Below are 12,104 nucleotides of genomic sequence, written 5' to 3'. Positions count from 1 at the left end.
TTTATACTAATAATTTTTTTTTTTTTTTTTTTTTTTTTTTTTGAATCTGTGGGCATTTGCCTGTTTGCTTTTATTGTTTTTATTCTATGTCCTTTTGCTTGCTCGCTTTTAATGTTTTTATCATTTGTTTCTTGTGCTTTTGCCTGTGTACTCTGTAAAGCACCTTGGGTTGCCTTTGGGTTGGGTATGAAATGTGCTATATAAATAAATTTGCCTTGCCTTGCCTTGCCTTGATATTGATCTTGTGATTACAGCCAAACACTACAGCAGCTGAGTGTTTTGCTGGAGTGTTTGGTCGGAATGAAACCCTGACTCTCTCTGGCTCAGGATTGGAGATGAATAGATGAAGATGTACATGAATCAACAGCAATAACGCTTTTCCACGGCTGACTGGTATGAATGTGTTTCTCAGGTGTGTCTGCCTGTGTCCGTGTCGGAGCACATCGAACCCAGCGAGTGTGTCTTCAAGCTGTCGTCCTCGGTCAAGACGAGCCGCGGCGTGGGGAAGATCGCCATGACTCAGCGACGGCTCTTCCTGCTGACCAACGGGCGACCGGGTTACGTAGAGGTGGCACAGTACCGAGATATAGAGGTGAGACGGAAGAAATGAAGAATGGAAGAAAGTACTGTTGGCGTACAGAGGATTCTCTTCTCTTCTCTTCTCTTCTCTTCTCTTCATACCAACTTTACAGTCTAGAACAAGCTCTGTTCTCAAGATAATAGTTTGTAAGTAAAATTGCATTGTAGTGTGCTTGTGTGTGTCTCTGCTCTTTATTTTTCATCTTACAAAACAAATAAGCAAACATCCCCTCCTTATAGCTGCATGTCAGTGGCAGGAGGGAGGCATTTCAAATATTTTAATAACTAATAGTATATCTCCTCTAATCTCTCTCTTCTGTCCTCCATCTTTGTTTTTTCTCTCTCTCTCTCTGTGTCTCTGTCCCTGAAGGAGGTGAAGGTTTCCTCGGCTCCCTTCCTGCTGCTGCGGATCCCCAGTCTGAAGCTGCGTGTTCGGGGCAGGAAGGAGGCGTTCGAGGCCAATCTGAAGACAGAGACTGATCTCTGGAACCTGATGGTCAAGGAGATGTGGGCCGGACGCAACATGGCCGACCAGCACAAGGTGAGGCGGTGTTTGTGTGTGTGTGTGTGTGTGTGTGTGTGTGTGTGTGTGTGTGTGTGTTTATGAAGGTATCAGAGTGTGGGGGAGAACAGGGCAGTTAGAAAAGAGAGAGGAGGAAGAGTGTGAGAGAGAAAGACAGAGAGAGATTAGAGGGGAGTTACTGTGCCTGTTTGTCACTGCTACTAATGCCTCTATCCAGGCTCCAGTCACTCTGTGTGTGTGTGTGTGTGTGTGTGTGTGTGTGTGTGTGTGTTTTGTGCCAGATAGTGTGAACTTCAGTAACCTTTGTGGGTGTGGTTGACATTCCATGAAGCATAAATGAACATAAATACACACACACGTGCACACACACACTCTCACACTAACAAAGACAGTGGGTTTCCTCTGTGAAACCAGATGATGTAACTGTACGATCTCTCTGTCTCTCGCTTCTCTTCTTTTATCTCTCCCTGCCCCTCCCCTCTCTCAATCTCGGTGTCTCTCACTTTTTCTCTCTCTCTGTTTTTCCTACGCTCTCTCAGTTCCTCTTATATACATGACTGTATGCCAGTAAGCCAGTATGTTAGGAATGTAAATTTACAGGTCAGCCTGTCTAACCAGCTTGATAAGCAGCAATATTGTCAACTCATCTGGCAGCATGACAACAACGCTGAGAGCAAATAACCAAGGAATAAGCTGTTGAATTAGGTCAATTAACAAACAAGCTCTTTCTCTCTCTCTCTCCTTCTCCTTTCACTCTTTCTGTCTACCTCTGTTTCTCTGCCTGCTCTTATCAATACCTTGTTAGATTTAGAATTGATTCAGAATAATTTAATATATAACATATATTAGGGCTGGGCAATATATCGATATTATAACGATATTGTGATATGAGACTAGATATCGTCTTAGATTTTGGATATCGTAATATCGTGATATGGTATAAGTGTTGTCTTTTCCTGGTTTTAAAGGCTGCATTACAGTAAAGTGATGTCATTTTCTGAACTTACAGACTGTTCTAGCTGTTCTATTATTTGCCTTTACCCACTTAGTCATTATATCCACATTACTATCAAAAATCATTGTGTAAATATTTTGTGAAAGCACCAATAGTCATCCCTATAATATTGTCGCAATATCGATATCGAGGTATTTGGTCAAAAATATTGTGATATTTGATTTTGTCCATATCGCCCAGCCCTAACATATATATACATTTAATAATAATAGACTTGCTTTTATGTAAATGTTTTTGATTTGGCTACTTTTTTAATCTTATGTTGTTTCTCATATTTTTTATTTTTAACCCTTTGAATGTTTCCCAATTTTTATCTCATTTTAGATATATTCTGCTATTCTTTTTTTTTTTAATGCCTTTTTGTGAAACACTTGACTATCAAGTCTGCTTTTATATAAGTGCTGCATATCAAGTATGTTATTATTGTAAATGGATCTTTCTCTGTCTGTCTGTGTAGGACCCCCAGTACATGCAGCAGGCTCTGACCAATGCCTTGTTAATGGATGCAGTGGTAGGCAGCCTGCAGAGCAACAAGGCCATCTACGCTGCTTCTAAACTGGCTCACTTTGACCGCATCAAGATGGAAGGTAGATGAGGGTGGTGGTGGTGGTGGTGGTGATGATGATGATGATGATGATGATGGTTATTATTGTTGTCAGTTTAGATATGAATGTAATTTAGTCTAGTTTGCTTTAGTTTGTCCATCTACACTGCTCTTAAGCTAAGGTAATTAATTTAGTTTGCTTTGGTCTGGTTTGGTTTCTATACCTTTGTTGGAAACACAATTTAAATGGGCCTGTAAAGGGTTAATGAGTTGCTTCTGAGTTGTAGCGTGCCCACTACAGACACACAGTTTAGTTTGGTTTGAAATCATCTGGAAATGGAAATGTTAATGAGCCCTAAGTACAGGGTGAGTCAGAAGTTGTCTGAGAGAGATTTTTTTGTGCTATTTTGGGTTTTTAGTGCAACTTTTTGGCCTGAGTTCATCACCTTGGAGAAGCTAAAGGTTAGTTACATCTCTTAACAATACTTATTGTGTGTGTCTAGTGCCTATGATGGTTCCCAAGACAACCGCAGAGACGCTGAAACACAAAATTAACCCTTCCCTGGAACTCACCGCACCTCAAGCTGTGGACGTACTTCTATACACACCAGGTACACACACACACACACACACATTCATCTACTCACACACACACACACACACACCACTCCTGTGTATGTCCTGTAACCTGGCAACCTCCTCAGCGTTCTTATTATCACTGTGATGACAAATATCAGGTTAGTCTCTCTTGCTGATTGGTCAGTGTCTATGATTTGATTGGCCGTTGGAGCCGCAGGGCAGTTTCACTACACAGGGTTTCAACTGTGACACAGACACACACTCACTGACATCTGCACAGACAGACAACCACAAACATGCTCACACAGAGACAGACACACACACACACACACACTTGACCTTTGTTTTATGTCATCACCTCTCGCCGACTCACTCGTGCTCCTTCAGACAGAGGGAGAGCGTCATAAAGCTGACAACTAATAAAGTTTCTCAACACCACTTCCTCCTCTGTTCTGCCCCCTCCTTTATGGGAAAACACAAATAGAAGTCAGCCAGAATCCCAAAAAATACTGGGAGGGAAGGCTCTCCTCATATAAATACACAATATAGCTTTGACAATGGGAGCTGTGACGTCAAGTGAAAGCACAGGATAAGTGACAGAGTCCCATTTAGAACAATTTGCTGCAATTTTACCTAAGCAGAAGTGAAAGTACTGGTGACAAAATCTAAAAAAGTTAAAAAAAAGTATCTAATTTAAGGGTATGGGTTAACCAACTTTTAAAAAAAATAGTGTGTAAAGAACAAAAGCCAGATGACTCTTTTCTTCTCTGCCGACTCATCATTCCCTGCTAAAGCCATTACACAACCATTGATCAGTTTTTGAAGCGATGCTTAAGGAGAGTCTGCAATGTTTGTTGTCTGTAATGGATACCATTCTAAAATGTAGCAAAGTACAATACTTAAGTCAAAGTGTACTTAAGTTAAAGTAAAATCACTGACTTCAAAAAGTGCTCAAAAAAACTGAAAAAATTGTCTCTTGTCTTGCCAAAAGTGTTGTTAGTACATAAGTAAGCTGTATACCGTTCAGTAGCATTTATGGCGGTTTTATTTTTATTTATGGCAGCATTTATACTTGTTGTTCATATGAGATCTAAACCCTAGTCATGACACATAAAACAAAAGTTACTGTTGTTTGCCTTTGTATGGCAACCCCTCCCCCTCCTCTGATTCTCCATCCCCTGGCTTTATTATGTGGGAAAATGGTTTAGGGCACGAGGAGACTGAAAGGGAACAACTTGTAAAAATGGTACACAGCCGTGGCCTTCAGTGGACAGACCATCTGTGACCACTTAGAAACCCGGCTGGTGGCAGACTGACCCCCGGCACTAGGAGTAGATATACACACAGACAAACACACACACACACACAAATGCATGCCCATGTACACACAGTGACAAACACACACGCATACATATACAGAGTACTGTTCAGTTCTTCTGTAGGAGTCAGCTCTTTGGGATTTCTGTTGGTGAAAAGAACAAATCTTGCTATTCATTTCTCTCTCTCTCTCTCTCTCTCTCTCTCTCTCTCTCTCTCTCTCTCTCTCTCTCTCTCTCTCTCTCTCTCTCTCTCTCTCTCTCTCTCTCTCTCTCTCTCTCTCTCTCTCTCTCTCTCTCTCTCTCTCTCCCTCCCTCTCTCTGGTCTGAATGTAGGTCACTGAATTGAATCCTTGGCACATGGCCAGCTCACTCTCGCTTCTCTCTCTCTCTGTCTCTCACTCTCTCTCTCGCACTCTCTGTCTCTCTCTCCTCCGTCCTCCTTTCCTGTCCTGTCCCCTCTCCCTCATTCCTTCTCCTCTGTCCTCTCCTCCTTCTCTCCTCCCCTCTCTCTCTCTCTCTCGCATTCTTCCCCTTTCTACCTCCAAATGCCCTCCCATGCCTCTCTCCCTCCCTCCTTCCCTCCCTCTCTCCCGCCTTTTCTCCCTGTCTCCACCTATGAAATACAGGATGTTACTTTCAGTTTTTCCCCCAGTGGTGTTTTTAAATAGCGCTGAATACGTTGGAGGAAATGCGACCGTTAAGTAAAGTTAGGGTGGAGCCAGCCTGCAGAAAAATATGAAGGGTTTCCATCCAAACTGCTAGTCACTCCGGGAAAAAGCTCCTAATTAATTACTTATTACTAATATTTCAAAAGCACAGGTTTTCCACTGCTCCATGCTTTTGAATTAGCACAAAGAGTTATGAAATTGATTTGAAATACTCAAAGTCACTTGTAGGTGATACATGCAGTCTCTATCAGAGTTAATAATAATTCACCAACCAGTTAGTTAGCGAGGATATTTACATTTCATCTTGCCCTGTTGAGAGATTAAACTTTGGCAGCTGTACTGTAGGTCACAAGTCTGTGATAAGGTATTGAGAAATAACCGAGAAACACAAATGGTGTGTGTGTGCGTGCGTGTGTGTGTGTGTGTGTGTGTGTGTTCCAGGTCAGTTATGGGTGTCTGTGAGCGGGGGGAAGGTGATGGTGTTTGATGCCTCCAGTTGGTCCCTGACACACACCTGTCTACAAGTTGGGAATGCAAGAGTGGTAAGAACACACACACACACACACACACACACACACCACAAAGACACATTCAAACACACACACACACTGTGAATGCTGCAAATGGTGAGAACACACATAGATACACAGTAGTGGCACACACATGCACTGTGAGTAAACATTATGTAACTATGCACACAAACATATTGGCCTACACAAACAAGTGTAAATCCTTAGTTGTGACACAGATACACGATACATATGCACACACACATACAAATTTATAATATATTGCATGTTTGTCTTTCTTTTTTAATTTCATACTTTCTAATGTCTTAGTGAAGGTGATTTTTTTCATGTGAGCTGACCGTTGATCCCACAGCAGTTCTTTTGTTATATCTGAACACTTGGCCTCATATACAGTTGCTTCAAAACGTAGGATCAGCAGATAAACAACATACAGTATGTATGTAATGTATGTTATGTATGCCATTGACGTCACCTACAGATAAAGCTGTTATTCCCCATCTTCTTCTTCACTTCTGTTGAATGGAAACCTCATACAGCAGTCAACTTGTCTGGAATTAAGAAAAACAGCCCTATTTTCAGAATGAAGGTCGCTTGTTTTAGAAACTGAACAATGTGTTTTGAATAGTTATAATGCACTCTGGGATCACGGCATTTCCTCAGCACATGAATTCCAGTAAACAAAAGAAAACATCAGATTTGAGAGGCTTTAGTATGACAGGAGGGCTCTGAGCCTCCTGAAGTGGAACATTATCGGTAAATGAGGTTAAGGATGAGTGTAAGGGTTTGAGCCACTTCTTAGGACTGTGCTAATTCACTCACCTCCTCTCTAAGCATGCTGGTCACAGTCACATGGAATATGTTAACTTCTCTATCTGTGTGTGTGCGTGTGTGTGTGTGTGTGTGTATGTAGTACAGCAGTGACTTAAACTGCGATGGCTGATAAAAATAGCTACTGAACAGACATAGTGAAACATAGTGAAATTACGGCTACATTCTACATCCTACATTCAAAACTAAACTGCCCTGTACAGCCTAAATCTTTAGTTGGGGGGCATTACTGCTAGCAGCTGTGAACAACAGCAATTTTTCACATTGTTTAGTCATTTATTTAAGTTTACAATTTGGAAAATACACAGACTACCACTTTGTGAAAATCCTATTTTTATTTTTTTGGACTGAAAATGTTGTCTGTAGAGACATAGGAAGGTTGGATGTAATGGTGTTGGAATGGGGCCCTGTGTGCAGATCCTTAACTGTACAGTACAGTAGCCAAGCCGTATTTTATTGGAACAGTGGTACCACCTAGTGGAGAGGTTGGGTACTGCACAGAGCATTTAATTTCCTATTTCACCTGCCCCCCTCCATTCCCCAGGTGGGTCACAGGTGGTTGAACCTGCGACCTTCTGGTTACAGCATGGTTTCTCTAATCGTTTGGCCAACCTGCCATCACATTGGCAGGTGTTGGAAGAAACTAATTAAACACAGCTCCCTTGCTAAGAAATAGTCTGTAAAACGTTATTTTAGCTGTCTGTCATTCCCCTCTGTCAGTTTGTACACATACTCACTGAGCACTCACTTTCCATTCAGTCGGTTCCAACAGTAAGTAGAAACTGCTATTTGACATTGGAAATAAAGTGTTTCATTTAATTGGAATGAAATTTCACCATCTGACTGGACTGAATTGACTCTACTCTTGCTATTATTGTCGTCTGCCCATCTGTCACATGTGGTATCTCTGACACCGCTGATTAGATTTTGAAGAAACTTGTGGAAATGATGCATCTCACTACTCTACTACTCTGTTCAGGCATTTTCAACTACTTAGATTAGAATGTTGAAAATGTGTTGTTCTTGACTTAAAACTCTGTCTCTCTTTCCCGTTCTCTCTCTGTATATCTCTGTCTCTCTCTCTCTTTCTTTCTGTCACTTAGTTTCTGGCCTCTCCTCTCTCTTTCTCTGTTTCTCTCTCTCTCTCTCTGTCTGTTAGTCTCGCTCTCTGTCGCCCCTCTCTCTGCATGCTTGGTGTGAAGATGTACCGTCACCTCCTCAGTCTGTTGTCCATCTCTCTGTTCTTTCAGAACTGCATGCTGGGCGTTGACAAGGACCAGGTCTGGATGGGCTCTGAGGACTCGGTCATCTACATCATCAGCATGGTGGCCATGGTGTGTAACAGACAGCTGACCGAGCACAGAGCTGAGGTCACCGGCCTGGCCCTAGGCACAGACAAATACAGGTAACACACACACACAAATGTGGACAGGTAAAAATGACATAAACATAGTCAGTCAATCAGGAAAGACAGAAGGAGACAGGTTTCGATCTCCGCAGCAACCATGTGTCCCTTCTTTCAGCAAGACACTGACTCTCTACCTGCTCACTCACTCTGATACTCTGAATAAGAGTGTCAGGTAAAGGGCTAAAATGTAAATGAAAATCCCTTTCTGTGTTGTGTTGTTCAGCCAGAAGGTGGCGTACTCCTGCAGCGCAGAGGGAACCGTCATGGTGTGGGACGTCGCCACACTACAGGTCAGTCTCAAATCAACGCTTAGTTTATACCATCCTGAGTTTAAAGACATTTTTATGGCATTTCTGCTTTATGTCAAGCATTAGATAAAACAGTACAGAGTGACTGGAATAAAGATGAGGTGGGACGTTGGAGTGCACCTCACAAATTCAAGTCTGACTCATGACCTTTTGTCACATGTCATCCCAGTATCTACTGTCCAAAAAAGCAGAAATGCCTTAAAAATCATCTCAAAATAATAGTTGTCCGCTTTCTACAGGGATGATCCTAAAATTGATTGAACTTGTGTCACTGCCGTTATTAAAAAAAATAATAACTTTTGCATTTGAGCTACCGTCATGCTTGTCAGATGAACACATTGGTCAGATTAGCTCACTGTCCTGGACTCTCTCCTTCTAGTTTTTGGCCTGTTTCTGCCTGTTTTGTACCCATTTTGGCAGATTTTCTTTAATTTGTGTGTCTTCTGTGTCTGTCTCTCAGGTGAGGAAGCACTTCCGCCTGTCCTGCGATCGTCTGCAGTCCGTCTACAACTATAATGGAACCCTGTGGTGCTGTAAGTTTTTCACACACACACACACACACACACCCACACGCGCACACACACTGACAGATACATACACAAACACACATAAAGTAGTTTGAGTAGTAGTAGTTTGTTACTATGCACCAGTGTCAGCAACACAGTTACCTGTTCATTTCTTGTACTTGATGTGATTCTTTCTGATTTCCTGAGTAGCAGGAGGATCAAAATGGGAAATTGAGGGTTAGGGATAGAAACTGAGGAGAATCTCTCTCTCTCTCTCTCTCTCTCTCTCTCTCTCTCTCTCTCTCTCTCTCTCTCTCTCTCTCTCTCTCTCTCTCTCTCTCTCTGTGTGTCTGTCTCTCTCAATTCAATTCAAAGGGGCTTTATTGACATGGGAAACATACGTTTACATTGCCAAAGCAAGTGTGAAATAAAAACAAAAAATGTACGTACAATTAAAGATATACTAGAATAATTAAATGTGTAAACAGAGCTGTGTAACATTGCAACATTGCAATCAAATATATAAATAGGAGTAGGTCAAATAAACTTAAAAATACAAACAGAAAAATTGTGCTTTTGCAGTTAAAAAAATATAAATACAAATAAGTGTCTAATAAGTCTCTCTCTCCAGGCTCCAGGGACAGTATAATGGAGGTATGGAGGAATGGCTCGTTGAAACATCGTCTGAGTCTCCCTGAGCAACAAAGAGGATCTGCTGCTACATTCAGCGCTATACTGCTGCTACCTGAGGTATTGCACACACACACACACACACACACCCACACACTCTCTCTTCGCTCTTATACTACTACTGTTTGTGTTTTTTTTGCATATGTGGGTCTGCACATCTGACTTGTGTTGTGTGGGACCCTTTCTTTCTGGGTGTTTCTGCTTGTGTGTGTGTGTGTGTGTTTGTGTGTGTGTCAGAGGGAGGAGCTATGGAGTGTGTGTGTAGACTCCGGGGAGGTGTGTATTTGGCATCTAAAGGACACTACCAGACCCTTCCATCGTGTGGCACTACAGGACTGCACTGGGTGTTACTGCATGATTAAAGTTAAAAATCAGGTTAGTATACCCACACACGGACACACACTGACAACACACACACACTCAGACAAACAAAAACAAGAAAAACACAGAAACAAACACCTTTAAAAACACTTACACATGATCATAATTCTGGCAACATTATCTGTCTCTTTTTAAACCCCCCTGTCTCTCCAGGTGTGGGTGGGCGGTGTGGGCCGCAGTTCTACCAAAGGGAAGATTTACATACTGGACACAGAGCGCCACCTGGTGCTGAAAGAGCTGCACGGCCACAACGACAGGGTGACGGCACTCTGCTCTGCCGAGGATAGGTACGTCCTGAGCGGAGCGGCCAAACACGACGGAAAGATCGCCATCTGGAAGGTGGAGTAGAGAGGGGATCGAACTCGCAACACGATTCACTTCGATAAATAGGAAGACGTCTTGGGACAAGATGCACCACTCTTGGGATGGTGGAAAACATTAAACATTAAATTAGTATTTATATTTAAGCAGAAATAGTATTCTCTCATTACTATCGTTCTGTTTAAATTATATGGGACCTCCTGTGGCCTCTTAAAGGACCCCGTGGCGGCCCAAGACCCCACATTGAGAACCCATGGATCTCTATGTACTCAATGGAAAATGAAGGCAAGATCCCCATCTGGAAGGTGGAATATAGGGAGATCGAACTCGCAACCTCAGCCTGCCTCAGCGTTACGATCACAAAGATATGAAGATCATGTGAAGCAACAAGTTACATGAGTGTTTACATTAAGTGGCACCAACTGAGCAGCTTCTCCCAGCTGCTATGAAGTTGTGAGTCGCAGTTAGGAACACTAACAGTACTAACAAATTGTTTTTAGGGAATCTGAGGGACAAATGACAAATGAAGACTGAAATAAGATAAGTCAAGATATATATATATATTTTTTAATCCAAAATTATCTATAAACTATTTTACCTAAAACTCAGACTAGTATTATGTGGCGACCTCGTGGAACTGATACCCTGAAAGTGAAGTCGCTGTGATGCCAGATTTCACTGTCACTGTGGGAAGATGCCTTTTAAGTAGTTTATTTTGATGGAATTTTTGCTTCATTGGACTGTATACAGTGGAGCGTGCCAGGAAAGATGATGGAGAGAAAAGATGACGTGATAAAAAGTTGGGAGCCAGACTCAAACTCGTGACACACCAGTGGCACATGACATACATCAGAGTATGATGCGTTTCAGAGCGCGACAAATGAAACAAGTTTATTTTTGGAAGCTACTGGAATCTGTGGATGATGAACACACACGGCCAAGACGACTGTCAGAATGATTAAATGCTCAGTTTGACATTTTCAATTTCAATTTCTTTACCAGATACTAGTTTCTACATTTGTCCATGGATTTCCCTGTGATAGCATTTTATCATTGTTGCCATGTATCTTAGTTACCAAGGGGAATCATTAGCTCCAAGCTAGCCTCTTGTAGTCCATCTTGGTTTCAACAAGGAAGACTAATTAGTCCTTTAATGGAAACCGATAGACGACTTGACATGTGACTAATAAAGAAAATCTACTAAAAGTCAAGATACCAGGGTATAAAATACCTTTATCCATTTGCTTAGAAATTTAGAGAGATATTTATATTCTGTACATTAGAATAGGATCGCTAACTAGTTATTACATTAGTATTATATTAGATATGCCGCTTTGTATTAATATTTAATATATGCACACTTTTGTTTTATCCCAGTAGGAGTAACTAAACAGGACAGACTTGAGATCAGTGTTGGTCTTCATTCTTCACATGTGAAAAACACTAACTTTTCTCATCTTTTGCATCAGTCAGTAGCTACAGGAAACTGTTAGTCTCTTTTTCCTTTTTTGAATTTGAATTTTGAAAACCTCATCAATAAATCCATACACCTCTGTGTGTTTTGACATTTTACAAGTGGGATAATTTATTCCCAGGGTCATGAGATGTTTTCTACACTTTGGAGACGATGCCAACTGAGCTTCACTCAGAGGTTCAACATGTCTTGTATTACTGTATTTATGAACTGCACATAATTGTTAAAAATCTGTACATAAAATAGCTAAATATATTCTTCTTGTAAACTAAACTGATCGCAATGCAGTATGTACACTCAACCATTGATATGTATTTTATGTTTTGATGAATATTGTTGTTTTTACTGACTTTTATAAGACTTCATTGGAACCTGTATATTGTCACCAAGTCCGTTAACGGTAGTTTCTAACTTCTAACCACCAATAAATA

The 12,104-nt window shown here is 41.4% G+C and overlaps 1 protein-coding gene across 1 annotated transcript in view; it reads left to right on the top strand.

Annotated features, from left to right (window-relative positions):
- Window positions 1-12,104, top strand: part of dennd3a (DENN/MADD domain containing 3a) — a 29,196-nt gene extending 17,092 nt beyond the window's left edge. The window contains exons 20-30 of the mRNA XM_071540613.1: window positions 413-592; window positions 950-1,120; window positions 2,575-2,704; window positions 3,165-3,272; window positions 5,669-5,769; window positions 7,836-7,990; window positions 8,217-8,283; window positions 8,762-8,834; window positions 9,439-9,557; window positions 9,735-9,872; window positions 10,032-12,104. Coding sequence (XP_071396714.1) covers window positions 413-592; window positions 950-1,120; window positions 2,575-2,704; window positions 3,165-3,272; window positions 5,669-5,769; window positions 7,836-7,990; window positions 8,217-8,283; window positions 8,762-8,834; window positions 9,439-9,557; window positions 9,735-9,872; window positions 10,032-10,226 — 1,437 coding nt within the window. The 3' untranslated portion in view covers window positions 10,227-12,104. The remainder of the gene's footprint in view (window positions 1-412; window positions 593-949; window positions 1,121-2,574; window positions 2,705-3,164; window positions 3,273-5,668; window positions 5,770-7,835; window positions 7,991-8,216; window positions 8,284-8,761; window positions 8,835-9,438; window positions 9,558-9,734; window positions 9,873-10,031) is intronic.

This window comes from Centroberyx affinis, unplaced genomic scaffold (genome assembly GCF_046629955.1).
Source record: "Centroberyx affinis isolate AG114_WGS23_722 - 3 ecotype Tasmania unplaced genomic scaffold, CSIRO-AGI_Caff_v1 ptg003698l_1, whole genome shotgun sequence".
NCBI classification, from domain to species: Eukaryota; Metazoa; Chordata; class Actinopteri; order Beryciformes; family Berycidae; genus Centroberyx; species Centroberyx affinis.
Note: the sequence above shows the minus strand (reverse complement) of the source record. Positions and strands in the feature narration are given on the sequence as shown.